At 52.0% G+C, this 16,811-nt stretch overlaps 1 protein-coding gene across 4 annotated transcripts in view; it reads right to left on the bottom strand.

Annotated features, from left to right (window-relative positions):
- Positions 1–214: 214 nt before the first annotated feature.
- Positions 215–16,811, bottom strand: part of LOC104330263 (sodium- and chloride-dependent GABA transporter 1) — a 51,907-nt gene continuing 35,310 nt past the window's right edge. For all 4 annotated transcript variants that reach the window (XM_075429599.1, XM_075429600.1, XM_075429601.1 and 1 more), the window contains 7 exons: positions 16,530–16,654; positions 15,588–15,700; positions 9,273–9,404; positions 8,431–8,533; positions 7,917–8,017; positions 6,969–7,136; positions 215–4,184 (listed from right to left, as the gene is read on the bottom strand). In XM_075429599.1, the coding sequence (XP_075285714.1) occupies positions 4,080–4,184; positions 6,969–7,136; positions 7,917–8,017; positions 8,431–8,533; positions 9,273–9,404; positions 15,588–15,700; positions 16,530–16,654 (847 nt within the window). In that variant the 3' untranslated portion in view covers positions 215–4,079. The remainder of the gene's footprint in view (positions 4,185–6,968; positions 7,137–7,916; positions 8,018–8,430; positions 8,534–9,272; positions 9,405–15,587; positions 15,701–16,529; positions 16,655–16,811) is intronic.

Below are 16,811 nucleotides of genomic sequence, written 5' to 3'. Positions count from 1 at the left end.
TGGCCCCATCCTCCTGACACCCACCCTGCAGATATTTATAAGTATATATTAGGTCCCCTCTCAGCCTTCTCTTCTCCAGGCTGAACAAGCCCAGCTCCCTCAGCCTCCCCTCATAGGAGAGATGTTCCAGTCCCCTCACCATCCCCACTCCCGGGGGAGAGGATCACACCCGTGTCCCCGGGGGAAGCAGCCCTTGAGCAGCAACGAAGCAATCTTGTCTTTCCCATCGCCCCCCGTCAGCCCCCGCTGCTGCAGCAGAGGGTGGGGGCAATGGCGTTTATTTTTTTTCTTTTTCACAGCCCTCAGGAAAAAGAGGATTTCAGAGGGATTTGAGCACAGCTCCCTAAATAGCTCCTTAGAATTAAGAGGTTTCACGGAGGATTATCTCAAGCAGCTGCCCATGGTGGGAGGGAGAGACCGGCGCTTGCTGGGGAGGCGAGGGGGCAGGGGAAAGGCAGGGGTGCTGCAGATGAGCGCAGGGGAGCGGCATCCCCTTCCAAACCGCAGCATTCGCAGGGGGAGAAGGGAGCATCCCAACGCCCTTGGCCGTCCACGCGTCCTCTCTGCTGCGTGGGCCAAAAGGAGTGAGGAGCAGAGTGGTGGTCAGCAGAAGCGACGCACAAAGGCAGTTGTCAGACAGGAATCACCGGCACCGAGCACGGCACGTGCCCTTCAGCTGGTATCCGAAGCCTGGCTTCGAGAAGTCAACACGCAGCTACGGCTGCTTCCCTGGAAGCCAGAGTGGCATTTCTGAGGTGTGGGATGAGCTCAAGCGGCCGTCCCCATCCCTGTCTTCTCACTAGACGGGAAATCTGCGTGCGATGGAGCTGGGAAGGCTCTTCTAGCACTAAGGATAGGAGGAATTTGAAGTGCTGGAGAAGGGGATCAGTCAACCAGAGCTTGACTAATGGCGAATTCCTCCCTGCAAGGCTACAAATGCCAGACTTGGCAGATCCAAACACTCATGGTGGAAACAAAACAGTGCAAAACCAGAAAAGGCCACAAAACCTTTCAGAACAGGCACAGCTCTGCAGAGACTGGTGGAACATGGGCTGAAATACCTCTTCTAGTAATATCAAGAGAGAGCGTTTCTTGGCACAGCACTTTCTGGTGCAAAGAGGAAGAGAAGATAGCTGGGACTTCATTACCATTTTGGTATTGGGATGGAAACTGGCTCTTAGGGAGTGGATCCTTTGAAAAGGTGAGCTCCTCCATGGGGTCCTGAGCTCCAGCTTTCAGCAGGCAGAAAGGTCGAGAATGCACACAGCGGGCGGCTGAGCCACACGCATGCAGGAGTAAGGCTGGAAGGAGAGCGCAGGAGAGGAGCAGGGAAGTGAGGCTGGTAATCATGTAAAGAGATAGAAGTGGAGAAAGACTAGAAAGGAGAAGAGAAAGGAGAGAGAGATGTAATTTGACAGTAGCGGAAGCAAAAAAATCCCAGAAAAACAAGCTGAGGTAGATGATTTCCACTCTGTGGATGGTAGTGGGGAAGAAGTGAGGCAAGAGGATGAAATGAAGCAGGGCAAGAGGGAGAGCAAAGAAGAAGGTCACAGGCAGGAAACTGGGCAAATGGTTAAATTTCATCAAATATTTTTATTATGAGCAGCCCTTGTGTGGGGTAGCCCGTGCTGCTGCCCCTGGAGTGATGTTCTACCCCTGCCACATGCAAAGCCACAAGTCAGAGAGACTCTGGGACTAAAATCCCAGCAAAAAGGAATTGGAGATCTAGGGATTTCCTTAGCCTCCGGGGAAGGGACTTCGTTTTCTGGACCCTTCCTTCTCCACTCCCCTGGAGGAACAACGTGAACGGTACTACCCTTTGCACTGCTTGCCCAGCCACCAAGCCCTTTGACCAAGAATTTCAAAAATGACCGCTGGCACTGGTTTGTCCTACCTCAGACCTGAGCCGCTCCAGTAAAGTTGGAAAAATCAGGGTCTTTCACGGTTTTAAGGCTTCAATCAAGAACTGGCTCCTTAGCCCATCACCTGCCTGCGCAAATCTCAGTCTGCATTTAAGGGGAAGGAGGTTACATGACCTGGACGCACAGGCAAAAGCAGGTTTTTAGTACAGCTCATCACTGCAAAGATCAGGGGTTGAGATCTGTTTGCAACGCAGATGTCCCTCCCAGAGGACAGACAGGTGTAGAAAAAGTGGCTTCCTTTTTCCCCTGGTTTATAAAAAGAGGTGAAAGTGGAACAGAAAATTTCAGCTGTACTAGCACTGGTGATTATGGGAGAAAGAAAGAAGACTTGTCTGTGGTTGGCTGAGATTAATTGTGATGTGCTATGATTGCAGCTTTCAGTGTCTGGCTTTTGGCTCTACAAGATCCAGCCTGTAAATCCAGTGTTTCCTCACGTCTGTTTAACAGCTGCAATCTTTTTAATGCAAACACCCCAACGACCAGCTGGAGGACAGGGCATGATCTCAGCTCGTGGTGTTGGAGACTGCAAATCACGCACTCGAGGCCGGGCTGCTGAGAGCCAGGACCCAGCACGGGCTGTGTCTACACGTGCAAATCGGTTACACCTCTAATGCGATGCCAACCACGACGCGTTGGTGAGTTGGCAGGGGACCCGACCCCAAAGGTGACTGACTTCATCTTTAACCAGACAGCTTCCTTCCTCTTCACATTCCCGATCCTCGGGCCGGGAGACCAGCGGAAGGGCAGGATGGCCCCGTGCACGGGGTCACTGGGAGGTGGCCGCAACCGGGAGCGCTGCTGTCACACCTGCACGTGGTGCTGTGGTGAGAAACCTCCTTTCTCCAGGCTTTACCACCAACCAATATGCTGCTGCTTTAGGACTGCTCGGAAACACTTCCCAGCCTTCTCCGAGGTGTTACACGTTCCTCCGGCGTCGTCGACGACAGCCCACGGCCCCCTGCCACGTGTGTGCTGGGAGCTGGGATGTGCCAGCGCTGGCAGCTGGCTGTACAGACACTTCCCAAGGGCAGTCAGCACTGGTTCATGGGGCTGGGTTGAAGCATGGTGGCCATGTCCTACCAGCTGCCCCAGGAGCTCCTGTCTTCCACTGGCTGGGGTTTAGGTGTTGCCACTTCCCAAAAAAAGGTATGAGCTAAATCACTCGTGGGCACTGTGCTGCACCTTGCTGCTTCCCGCCCGGGGACACAGCCAGGAAGGGTGTTTGGTGGGAACTGCCCTGTTCCAGCCGGGGGGGAGAACTGCACAGTGCTGGGAAGTCCCCCCATCACACAGCAGACCTCTTCCCTCTGCGCAAAGCTGACTGCAGCAGAGAGTGGTCAGTGCGGGGGACTTGGACAGCCTCTGGCAAAGACCTCTCCTCTTACCCTTAAGACTGCATTTTAGGGTCAAAGAGTGGCTGCTGCACACAGCTGCAGAGGGCAGGACGCTCCAGAAGAAAAAGGCTGCCCACGCTGCCAGGCTCTGGTGCTCGGTGCCAGCCCCGATGGATGCAGTGAAGACGGCTGGAGGCTGCGCAGGGCTGGAACACGGCACCTGAGAGCAGCACGCACTGTCCTGATGCCCTTCTCCAGTTTTGGGGTGATGTCCTACAGCTACCAGGACGCTGGACTCCTCACTGGAATCCCTCGTTCCACCACATCTCCTCCAGTTATGCATTTGCTGGTCAGTGTTGGTTTATGCTAGATCCATCGACAGCTGTCTGGGCTTCCAACCTGGTGTCACCTGGCTCTCTGGGGTGAGAGCATGGCTGTGGGCTACAGGTGCTCTGCGGAGATTCATGTGGCAAGGCAAGAAGAATAACAGAGAAGCCGTCAGCGATCAGTCTAAGCTCTCTAGAAACATCACCTCTTGTCACGAGGAGGAAGACCTAGGCACCAACCGCTCCTCCCTGAAAGTCTGGACCAGGATGTTGCAGAATGAAGGCGGTCACTGCACAGCGCCCTGGTGGCAGCTCATGCAGGGCCTTGGTAAGGTGGGCCAGGAGGAAGACGCACGAGAGGGTTCCTCCACCAGGTCCTCTCTTTGACAAGCGAAAGCCACCGTGGAGCCAGGGACAGTGAGCTGTGCCGAAGGAGCTCGAGGGACAACGTGGCGCGAGCAGCTATGGGGCAGGGTGAGGAGGTCCAGGCTCTCCTCTTAGACGGCAGCATCTGAGACCCTCCCGTTCAAGGACGTCTTCGGCTGGAGGCCGTTGTTCTGAGCGTGCGTCTCTGGCTTGGGCTGTGTCATCTGCTGCAAACGCTGCCCGGGAGTAAAGGGAGAGAGCGTGTCAGCCAGGGGCAGCAGTGGTGGGACAGCCGGGGCACGGCAGCGGCTGAGGGTTGGGGACCCTCGCCCCAAGCCTCAGAGGTGGCCCTGGTTACAGGGGCAAGGGGATGGTGCACGCGGCAGGAGTTATTCCTCCAGCACCATCCAGCAATCCACCGAAACCCTCTGCAAGTCAGCTTTGCTTTGGTGCTGCAGCAGCTCCTCCTTTTACCCAAAAGGCAGGGATCACCCTTCTAACCGGCTGCCAAGCAGGAGCAAGAGAGAGCTGCAGTGTCACAGGCTTCAGAGCAGACCCGTTTTCCCAGTTGCCATGATTTTTCAGCTGGGGTTTGTTATAAGGCATTGCTAACTAGCTGCAGTGGGCTAACAAGGTCTGCGCTGGTCATGCAGATCAGACCAGTCCACCTGCACAAACCTTTGCACCAGCAGCAGCTCCTGTCACCCTGGGCTGATCAAAGGAAAAGCGCAGAGCCAAGGAAAGTGAAGCAAGAACCCGGGAAAAGATGGAGGGCAAGTCATTACTGGAGGCGTGGGGACTGAGCGTCAGGAGTGATGAAGAGGAATGAGTCACTTTTGCCTGTCGGGGAGGGACTGATGCTGTAAGCTGCAAGAGAGAAGGCAGAGGAGGATTGAGCCTGACCTGAACAGACATCACTAAGCCAGGAAGAAGCTCTTTCCAGCAAAGGGAAACAAGCTCCTACTCTCCAGCGCTGCTGAAGTGGCTGTTGCTGGGTGAAGTCCCTGAAATATTCACTGAGATGCTTCTGCCGTTCACGGTCTTTTTTTTCCCCCCTCGCATTTGTGCTCAGTAGGATCAAAATGACTTGTAATCTTTCCTGTCTGTCAAAACCACTTTATTCAGCATTGGCATCTAATTTTCCTCCAGCTCTATTACAAACTAATCCAGGATCTGTGCCTGTAAGAGGCCAAAAATTCTCTCTGTCTCTCTGATACACGCACGCACACACACAAACCTGCTTTCTTCCTGCTGCCATCTGCCGCTCACTCCTGGGTCTGTGAACGATGGGGAGGGGGTCTGGGTCTCCTGATGTGTGTGGGTGCCGTTAGAGGGAGAGCAGGACAGGGAGGGTGCACGCAAGCCGCTGGCGCTGCTGACTGGTGCTGCTGGGTTGCAGGAGGTGCTGAGGCGGTGGGTGGAAGCCTGCTCATGAGCTGCCCTCCGTGCCCTGTGCAAGTGCTGGTGTTGCCACGCTTGCTATGTGTGTGGTTAGCACAAGGCCTTGGTCAGAAGGAGTGGAGCTACTCCTGGGGGGCTGCAGGCCAGCTTGGGCTCCCCCAGATGCCCGATGTGCTTTCACCTTCTCCAGTAAAAACAGGATTGAGACTAAGCGAAGCGTTGAACCCATATCTGTATTTGCAGACTTCCCTTCCTCCCCTTTTCCAGCTCATATTACGAGGGAATAACAAACCCTCTAAACATCAGAGAAAGGACCTACTATCGGAATTGCTACTGGCCTTCATCCCCAAATCACCAAAGTGACTTGATGTAACACCCTGGCTTGAGTCCCGCAGGAACACCAATGCGGATCTCAACACCAATAGCAAGAACCTAATCCAAGCCTCAGATGAGAGACCAGAAACTGAAAGCAGATCTGAGACACCAGGCTTGCCCAGTCCCCACATCAGAGCCCATCCAAATGGAGAGCTGGGAGGAAGGAAACTCAAATCCACCCGCAGCTTGAACTTAGAGGTGAGGAGCCTGAAGCTGACCTCAGCCCAGCAATTCCAGCCAAAATATTTCTGAATTGAATATTATTCAAAATACAGCATCCAGAAAGTAAACTCGTGGGATTTAGATGGCATCTGGTTGCTGTTGCGGTTGGGCTGGGAAAGCCATAAATCAACATCCCTGCAGTGAGTTCTTACACCTGTAGCTTGCCGCAGCCGGCATCGGGCCAGGGACTTTTTGCACAGTCCTCTCAAGGCTGGACATCAACACTGTAAATAATATCTTCACAGTAATTACTAGGTATGACATGCAGAGACTCATGATTCGCTGCTACATAAAACCCTGCTCAAATTAGTTAAGAAAAGCTTTTAAACAAGATCGGAGTTGTGGGTCCTGCATAAAAGTCTCCATTGCTTAACCCCTGATTGGTACCCTTTCCAAAGCGTGTGACAAACTACTGCTGTGCGTGTTTGTCACCAACAGGTCCTAGCCCTGAGATATTTCAAGCTTCATGCTTGGAGGACACTGATCTCTCTGCGGAGACATGCCAGGTAACCATGCTCATAGCCAGGGACTGCTGGGAATTGGGATTTCTTTGGGTTAAGAACCCTCATAAAGATTTCTTCCCGGTCTCTTCCAGGGCTCCAGTTCCCTGCACCAAAGAGGTATCCAGGGAAAGAGGGCTCCCTTTTTGTGATGGTGACAACACAAAGGTCAATGAGGAACAGTGGACTGACCTAAGGAGAGACTACCTGAAGGTCTACCCGCTTGGCCAGACGCTGCCAGTCACGTGCTGCCCAGCAGTGCTCCCAGCTTTTAGACATCTTCGTGCTCATTTGTGCTAGTAGGTCCTCTCCAGTGAGCCCATGTTGCCGGAGGCCGTTCTGTGCACTTAGGCTGATTTGGGACCTCCTGGAGGAGAGGGTGCGCAGAGCTCCAGCAGCACCTACCTGAAGTACTCTGACAACTTTGTCGGAGCAGAAGCTTCTTGGTTCACCTTAGGTTTAGTTCAGTGGGGGGCTTACTCTAAGCAGTGAGCAGAAGAGGAGTGGTGAAGCTGTTCATACCTGCCGTAGAGTCCCCGTTGAGGTGAAGAAGCAGTACAGCATGTATCCTGGAATCAGTACCATGGAGGACAGAGCCATAAGCCAACCAATGCCTTGTCCCCATGCGGGATAGACGTATTTTCCCAGTGTCAGAGGGGTCATTTCCACCACGCTGAAGAAGAACACACCCTGGGAAAAGGGCACCAGCCATGGCAGGTGAAGGCGTGCAAAATCAGCGTCTGTCCATCCATTCTTTCCTTCGCTATCCTCTTAGCTCCCAACAGTCTCACAGCAACCCAACAGCTCCTTAAACAAGTCTAGATGCTCTCAGCCCACCAACTGGTAATTTCATATGATTTCTTATTATCCTCTGTAAAAAGCTGGAACTGGAATACCCTTGATTTCCTTCATCACTAGACTACTCAGACAAGCAGTGCCCCCACACCAGCTCCTAAGCAAGTTGACAACATCCTCACAGCTGGCCTCAGGAGCCTTCATCTTCCTGTCATTGGCCTTCTCACACCATTCCCTGTACAACTCCTGCTGAAAGTGCAGGAACCAGCAAAGGCAAAATTGCTCTGCAGTCAGTTATATTGCATTTGCTGATAGCTTTTGCTCTGACAAGCCTGTCAGGGGCTGAGGCTGGAGCTGGAGTAGCTGAGAGCCTTCTCAGAACCAATAACAGATTTTTAAAACAGCAAATTATTTGCTTATCTTTTGGCATCTGGGAAAGAAGAATGAAGAACTGATGGCCTCATTTAGATTAAGAATCTAGAGCTTTTCTTACGGGTGATTTACAGGAGGCAGAGTGAAAAAGGCTCCTGTACTACTTTACCCATCTCAAGTCTGCCTAGGGCCACCTTGCATCAGACCTATACTGGGTTGAGAATGTAGTGGTTCCCTTCAGCCCGTCCAAACTAAGAGGTCCTTCTGGATCAACTCCTGCAGATAGGATGCCCCAGGTCTTACCAGGCAGACAAGAGGAGTGAAGAAGGCCCAGCAGATCTTCCACCAAATGCAGGGTTTGTAGCCAATCATTTCTTCGATGTTCCTGTAAAACCTGTTCACACCTACAAGAAGAAATGACCGTTGAAAAAAACATCCCATCTCAGCACCACGGTTATCACTTCTTCTCATTACACAGCACAAGCCAGCCACAGCAAGAAGGTGACAGTGCTGTGGCATGAGAAGCATTATCTGGAGGGGTCAGGGCACAGGGACGGATTTGTGCTAGCAGCTTCCATGTTCCTGGCATCATCTTGAAGGTCCAGAGGGCAGGACCCTGGGCATCTGCCAGTTTGTGCAGAGGCCTTTGTGGTGGCCTGGAGAAGTGAGATGACAGCCTCCCACTCCTGATTTTCTGGAGTTATCAGCCTAAGTTATTTTCAGTTGCAAAGTTTTCATTGGCTTCACTGTGGGAGGCTTCTGAAATAACTCACTGTGCCCATGGAGAAAACAAACGAACAAAGTCTTTTGTGCTTACCGTAACACCAAGAAATTGAGATGGTCTCAAAGAAGACAAGAAAGAGAAGACACATGCCACTGGCTGAGTAGTAATCAAACAGCTTGAAGACATAAATGCCACCCTGAGGAGACAAGACCAGGGTCAAGGAATTTAGTCACAGACTATGGTTGAGAACATCAGCTGGCTGCTTGGACTGCTACTGTCTGCGTCTGCTGGCTTTAATGTTAATTGCCTTGAACAGTAGAGTCGGCATTGCAATGTTTCCACTGAAGTCTGCTTCCCAGCAACAAAGCTGATGTGCTTTTGCAGACAATTAGCCTGAACAGGCATGGCCAAGGGTGAGCAGAATAGTGGGGATTCACTAGGATTTCTTACTTTTATCTGTTTTAGATGGAGTCACTTAATTTAGTCTGCTTTGCACCTCCCAGGAGTTTTGCTGCCTTGCCTCCTCATGAACCTACAGTGCTCCACAAACAGTCTCCAGGCCGTTCAGCCCTGACCTCCATACGTGTGAACCTTGGCTTCAACCCCAGAGGTTCAGGGCCCCACAGACTGGTCTTCATGTTATCTTAACCGCTTGCAGTAAGCATTCCCTTAGTTTGGGCTTTGTTGGCTTTAGCCCTTGTTGCAAATAGCAAAAGAACAAGCCAGGCTAACAACAGGATGGTGGTAAAAATTATGGAGGCATCCTAAGTCACTTGAGATGTGGCAGTCATTAGCAAGCCCATTTATCCAGCGTTGGGATGGCTCCTAGAGATGCTGTCACTGCTCTCAAAGCTTTTGGTGTTGCTTGTTGCTGTGCTATGCCAGAGTGACCGGAGAGCTGTCGCGAATGGAAGTATGAGCACTGCTATCTGTACCTGGGTGATGTTGGAGAATCCAATGAGATAAGAGATGAAACAGACCACTGCAATGAAGACCTTTTTCCTGGCTCTCAGGAGATGAGGATACTCATCCATCAGGGCTGTAATGAAGCCTTCCACGGTGCAGAACTATGGGAAAAGGTATACATCAATGATATATATATATGAGTATCGTAGCCTGACATCGTCACCTCCAACATTCAGCTACAATGTTGAGATCCTCATTGCTTGAAGTGCTTTCTGCAGACACTAGAAATGAATCACAGAATCACAGAGTCACAGAATAGTAGGGGTTGGAAGGGACCTCTGTGGGTCATCTAGTCCAACCCTCCTGCTGAAGCAGGGTCACCCAGAGCAGGCTGCATAGGACCTTGTCCAGGCGGGTCTGGAATATCTCCAGAGAAGGAGACTCCACAACCTCCCCGAAGCCACCTGAACGATGCACCTCCGCACAAAGTTGGTCAAAACCAGCTTGGGAAAATGCCTCTCTCCCTCCACTGAACACACAGGGAGCTTAAAAGCACCAGGGTTAAATTAGCTGAGATAAATCTCTGCTTTCTGCCTCCCATGGAAAGCCTTCCCTTTCTTCCCCCAAACTCTTCAGGGCCTCCCAACCACTGCCTCGGGCCCCGCACTGCCAGGCTTTCTGTCACAGCTGTGAGTCTGTGTGCTGCTGGAAGACGTGCAGGACCTTGCTTGCTCTTCCTTTCCCATCTGTGCTCTTCTCAGCCTATTACAGCAGCGCTCGTGCTGATCGGTGAACTAAAACACTCATTAAGGAGCTGCATCAGCCACTGCTCAGTCTCACACGCATGTGCGTAACAAGGACATCGATGACTGCCCAGTCCTTCACTTTATTTTGATTTTTCGAACACACTGCGTTAAGTGCAGGCAGTCCATCCTCACACATGGTCTTTCTAGAGCTGAAAACACCTGTCTGGCTTGTGTGGTGCTGTACCAGGCACAGTATTTTAATGCTGTCACAGCATCACAGAATGACAGCATGGTCAGGGTTGGAAGGGACCTCTGTGGGTCACCCAGTCCAACCCCCCTGCCCAAGCAGGGTCACCCAGAGCAGGCTGCACAGGACCTTGTCCAGGCGGGGCTTGAATATCTCCAGAGAAGGAGACTCCACAGCCTCCCTGGGCAGCCTGGGCCAGGGCTCCATCACCCTCAGAGGGAAGAAGTTCTTCCTCATGTTCAGCTGGAACTTCCTGTGCTTCAGTTTGTGCCCGTTGCCCCTTGTCCTGTCACTGGGCACCACTGAAAAGAGTCTGGCCCCATCCTCCTGACCCCCACCCTGCAGATATCTATAAGCATTTATAAGGTCCCCTCTCAGCCTTCTCTTCTTCAGGCTGAACAAGCCCAGCTCCCTCAGCCTCTCCTCGTGGGAGAGATGCTCCAGTCCCCTTCTCATCCTCGTAGCCCCGTGCTGGACTCTCTCCAGTAGCTCCTCATCTTTCTTGAACTGGGGAGCCCAGCACTGGACACAGCACTGCAGATGGGGCCTCACCAGGGCAGAGCAGAGGGGAAGGAGAACCTCCCTCGCCCTGCTGGCCACACTCCTCTTGATGCACCCCAGGATCCCATTGGCCTTCTTGGCAGCCAGGGCACACTGCTGGCTCATGGTCACCCTGTCGTCTGCACCATATCATGTAAAGAAGTCCCCATGTGTGTTACCTTCAGATCAGTTTTCCTACCAGTTCTGCCCTATGGCATGAGGACAGTGTGACTGTGTATGTGTGAAGTGCATCCTGCCCTCCCATTTCGTGTTAAATTGTGAGATTCACTTTCGTATCTCACTCCCAGAAACCACTGGTAACATGCATCATGCCTCTAGCAAAAATACAGGGAGGTTTTCGAGGGCAGCAAGCTCCTAGTTTCCCTGGTCACCCTCCGTAAAAGTAAAAGCCAATGCCATGAAAATGAAAGAGGTTTCATTGCTCTTGGATGTCAAGGCCCTCCCTGTCCCTGAGAGAGCGCTCTAGAAAGCGCTGACATTTTTAGATTCAGCTTTGAACAGGGAGACAAGAAGAAAAATAACCTGTCAGTCATCGATGGAGGTGGAGGTAGAGGTACGCAGACCAAAATGAGCAGCAGAGCACTGAGAAGACGTGGGGAGCCTGAGCCATGCCTGCAGCTGGGCAGGGACAGCAGAAGAGCTGGCACACCGCAGGCTGCCAAGGTTGGCTTCCACCTGGGCACAGGGTGAGGCAAAGGGCCATGTTTCTGCCCAGGGTTTTACATCTGCATGGTGCAGCACAGAAAGCTGGTATTCCCACAGAGCCAAATCTCAGCTGCTTCAACTCAATTTTTTAATGAGCTAAGCCTTTTATGTCGGACACAAGTGCTATTAAAGCATCTTTTGCCGTTCGGGCATGGGTTAAGCTGCCTTGGTACTCGTTGACATCAAGCTCTTCACCCCATCCCACCCGGCTCGTTGGCTGGAAGAGTCAGAACTGAGCTGGCACCACAGTGTGAAGAGCCAAGGTGACAAAAAAAAAAGAAACAAAAACCTGTCAAAAGCAATTCCTTCCACGTGGATGCATGGACAGGCGCTACCAGAGCCATGGGCAGGGCTGGGTGGTCCGGCATGGGTAAGGCAGAGAGGGAAGAAGGTTCAGAGGGGAAACAGGGGTGGTCAGGGGCAGAAGGTGGATGTGAGGAGCGTCCAGAGGAGAAGCAGCGAATTAAAAAGATGCCTCACAAAACAGGAGGGATTAAAACTGACAGCCCTTTGGTGCAGGAAGAGGCATCAAAGTCAGGGAAAGACAGGGAGATGGGTGATGGGGAACAGGGCTACAAAGTGAGTTGAAATCTCTTAGCCTCCTATCAAAATCAAGCTGGTGCGTGAGGTGGGGAACCAAATGGTGGTACGCTGCTTTTTCTAGCCATAAAAGAGGCAAGGTCTCTATATTGTTTACTGAAACGTGCCAGCCTCGGGCTTCAGAGGTGATGCAGCCTGGAGGAGGCTCACCTTTCCAACCCTGGGGACTGTGGCTCCCCGGCTGGCCTGGGGTCCACATTTCCCAACCCCCATACCCAACCCCAGGCAAGCGCACGAAGGAAGTGGGCACCTGAGTGAAAGCACGCAGCCTTCAGGAGTGAGGAGGACCCGGTCATTGCCGTGTCTCCTGGTCTCACCCAAGTGTGAGCACTTGTGCATGTGGGTGGGCACATACACACGGGCAGTCCGCTTCCCAAAAAGTTTCATTTTTCTCACCTACTGTCTCCAGCCGCAGTTTTTAGCATATATTCTGTTCTTCCTCATGCCTCACCCCGTGATATTGTTTCTCTCCTAAAGATCTGATTTCTGTTCACTTTTCTCTTTCACTCTTTTTCCCCTCCAGGGGCTTAATCGTTACACAAGCTGCTGGGTCCAACAGTCTGGGCTCGGGAGTCAACATAGGCAGAACCCTGGTCTGAATGACAGTCTGTCTCCCACCTACTCCCAGTGTCAGGGGCTTGCTGTCCCCTCCTCAGCCACGCAGAGCACCCTGACCAGGACCAGACCGGCACCCACAGCTGCCAGATGTGCAGCACAGAGCAGTGAAAGAGGGTCTCCCTGCTCGCAGCTGGAGCTCCTCGTGAATAACCTGTGCGAGGCGGCCTCACATGGGACGGACGCAGGCTTGCAATCGCAAGGCTTGCTAGCTCGCCGGGGGGGGGAAAACGCCTGACCTGGAAACTGGTAGGTTAAAAGAAAGCGTTAGCATATTATGCAAGAGGGTCCAGGCACAAGAGAGCTAAAACCCGGGTGGATCAGCAGCAGAATGAACATTAAGGCACACGAGCGGCAAGGGGGGCACAGGAGGGAGGTGCGTGGCTATCAAAATAGGTCATTCGTGCCGTTCAAGTAACTGCAGACGAGACGAGCACCCTGGCAGAGGGAGGGAGATGTTCCTGTGCTGCGTCTGCAGCTGATGGGCACGGGTGGACCCACTCCCACCATTGCTAAGTGGCTGGGGCTTGTTGCTGTGTTGCAAATGTGGATCTCAGCCCTACCTTCCTTCAGCAGCCGGGTTCCTGAGCGTCTCTGCTGTGCCCACAGCCCCGTGGCCAGCTGGTGACCAGGGGCAGCCCCAGCCCAGCAGCGCTGGGGGTGCAGGGTGCAAGCAATGCCCTGTGGCCCTGCCGTGCCGCATGGACTGGGCTGCTGACCCAAAGGAAAAATGGCTGCTCCCCGTCTGCAAACACCACAAAGGATATTTAGTCAGCGGACAGCAAAACCATCCCTTTTCCTTTTTTTAACTGGACACTTCAAAATGCGTGTGCAATTGCTGCAGCCTGCGTTATTTGTTTTCTACTCATAAGCTGCCATGCTGTTAACGGGGCGTTTGATTGAATCAGAGCTCCAGCACGCAGACAGAAAGCTTCTTCACATGTGTTTATCTCTGCTTTTTTAAAAGCTTGTTTTCCTTTTGATGCTTCGTCTCCCCCCCCCACCCTGCTTCTTCCTCCTCCTCCAGGCAACGATAGCCCCCCACGGACTGCCTGCCCTCTGAGACTGCCTGTCAGAGGGACTTGGAGAATTTCAAGTGGTGTTCCAGAAGCAAATGCAGCAAATAAATTCCACACAGCGCTTAGAGGGCTTATTGTCGGGTCTCTAACTATTTACCAGTGCTGAGTGAACAATCCATGGAGAGTAATTTTTTTCTTTTTTTCTGTAAATGTGGCTTCTTTTGGAACATTTAGTCATTATTTGAAATTATCTGCCAAATAACGTATGCGGTAATGCAGACGTGAGCTTTATGATGTGTTTATGGGAGTGTGCCGTAATTGAAAACCGGATTTGGTTGATGAGATTTTCCTGGAAACAAGGCGTGACATTTCAGGAATAGGTCGGAGTCTGATTCTGAACTGCACTTGGCTGTGTGAACGCCACCTGTAATCCAAGAAAGCATCCATTTTGTGCCGGTGCTTTGCACTGCAGAGGAAGAGCACGTGGGCACGGGGGAAGATGTGACAGACCAAGCCCAGGCTTCTGAAGGAGCCTTTGGTTTTGATGCACTCAATAGGGGGGCACGCTGCAACTGACTGCTTCACTGGGTGGCTACTTTCGTGCTGCTTTATCAGAATAAAAGTATCACCACTTGTAAAAATATGGAGACCGTGATTTTTTTTTGGTCTTGTGACAGCTCTGACGGGGGGGGCAGGGTAGAGAGCTTTTGCTACATCCAGCTGCTTCCCCCACAAATACCTTGTAAGACCTATCTAACGGCAAAGCAGCCAGGGTACCAAGGCACCAGCCTTCCCCGAGGCACGGCTCCTGCCTTCTGCCAGGATCTGTCCCCGCTCACCTACAGACCAGGCCAGGGTGCTTCAGCCCTGCTCAGGGCCACTCCTGCTACCGACAGCAGTGCCGAAACGCTGCGTCAAACCGCCATCCCCACGCCACGGCAGAGCCCCGATTCGAGCGCTGGGTCCGGCTGGAGACGGGTTCCTCGTGCCGAGGTGCTCCTCCCAGCTGCTGGGAGTGCGGGAGATGGAGACTTTCAACCCTAACCCATGAAAGTAAGCTGAAGTAATGACATTGCCTTGACCACATCTCACAGCAGATGCGGTGTGGTCAAGGCGGTTCACAACACAGTAAGGAAATCCAAAGCATCCAAACTGAGCTTCTCACAAAATACCAAGAGAGCTGTGATGACCACAGACTACTATCATGCAGACACGAAATGAAACAGTTAATACTGATTTCCCTTCTTTCACATACCTATTTTGGTGAGAAAAAATAGTCACATCTTACGAGAACAAAGCAGTTATCACTTGAAAGAAAACTTTTTCCTTTTTCCCTTGCCCCAAAGTATTTTGGCAGGCTTAGCTTCCCGCTAGCTCTGCTTCAAGCCTGCAAGCTCAGCTGCCAGGGTCACCCGGCAAGATGGGGACATGCTGTGCTCACACGCAGCAGCACCGCCACTCCGGTGGGGCCAAAAATTGATCTGAACAAAGAAAAGCTTTCCAAAGCTTTCCTCTCTTCCTGTGGGGAATTAGTGATCGTCTCACAAGGCGGACTGGTTCTGCTGGGCTGCCAGAAGCTGGTCATTACTTTTCTTTTTAATTGGCAGCAGGACAAGGACTGGTGCGTTGGGTAGTGGTCTGATACCACCACACTTTCAGTATATGCCTGCATAAGGGAATAGCACAGGATCGATGACCACGTGGGAGGTTTGGTTTCATGCAGTTGCACCTCACCATGAAGAGTAAGAAAAGACCCTGCTCAGCGCTGTCCCAGGGTGCAGAAGGGGACACCACCATTGCATCTGAAGATATCTTCTATTCTTACCCCACTTTGTCCCAGGGTCATCTCACCTGACTATCCAGACCCAGCATCATCAGCATGGAGAAGAAGAGGATCGACCAGAGCGGGGACAGGGGCAGCTGTGTGACAACCTGTGGGTAAGCGAGGAAAGCCAGTCCGGGGCCTGCGGGAATGAAAAGAGGAATGAGCCCACGTTTATAAAGCATTTGATGGGAACTCTGAGGTAAGGGCAACAGTTCCACAGAGAGATGACGATCACAATCCAGAATTGCAGGAATTTAATATAGGAGCTAGAAACACCAGAGCCTTCGCCCATGGCACTCTAACCCAGTGGGGTGCACAGGGATAGGGTGGGGAGGCAGGAATGACTGGAGAAATGCTTTGCCTTTTCACTTACTGCAAGCAAGCAACTCATCAAATCACAGCTACCAAATGGAGCTGTAGCGCTTTGCGAGAAAAATAAGCTGGTATTCAGAGCTCGTTATACCTTTTCTGCTGTCTTTTTTCTTCCACTACAAAACGCTGTTTCTTGAGACAAAAGCTTTCTCTGGAAAGACAGCAATTTCAAAATACCCTTTGTGCAAAAAGACACAGTCCCATCTTGGTTAAAAAAATTGTTCTGAGATTATAATTTCAAAATTTCACATGGGAAAGGGACTCCAAATTTTGATCACCTCTACTGCAAACATAGGCAGTATCTGTTCTCCACAGGAAAGCCTCAGAATGCAAATGGCCTAAATATTTCACTGCAGCAAAAGCACGTAGAACTTCAGCACTAAAAGAAGGTGGACATTAAAAGCGGGGGGAGATGGGCAGTGGCCAGAGTGCGATGAACATCAGCCACAGGTGCCTGAGACCCATTTTGGTGGGAGGGCGTGCAAAGAGGGTTGCACACTTGGGTCCCACTCAGGAAAGGCCCAGGAGCATCCCGTGCTCACTGACAAATTGCTCTCAAAGGTTGCTGTCGCATTTGGACCTGTGTTTCTCCTTACCTGAGGAGGCCAGCTCTGAGATTGACTTCTTCGTGATGTGTGACATGAAGCCGACAATAGAGAAAATAACAAATCCAGCAAATATGCTTGTGGTGGAGTTTATACAGCAGACAATGATGGAGTCTCTGGAAGAGAGAAAGAAAGAAAAGAAACCACCTGCAGGTCCCTACCAAGAGGCCAGGAGCAGAAGGTGGGGTGAACAAAAGTCCAAGCCCTGCAAAAGCAGTTCCTGTGCCATGGAGAGGTAGCACGGGTGACAAGTTCAGTGTCCTGTAGGCGGGG

The sequence above is a fragment of the Opisthocomus hoazin genome, chromosome 8, assembly GCF_030867145.1.
Source record: "Opisthocomus hoazin isolate bOpiHoa1 chromosome 8, bOpiHoa1.hap1, whole genome shotgun sequence".
Lineage (NCBI taxonomy): Eukaryota > Metazoa > Chordata > Aves > Opisthocomiformes > Opisthocomidae > Opisthocomus > Opisthocomus hoazin.
This window is presented reverse-complemented; position numbering and strand designations above follow the sequence as displayed.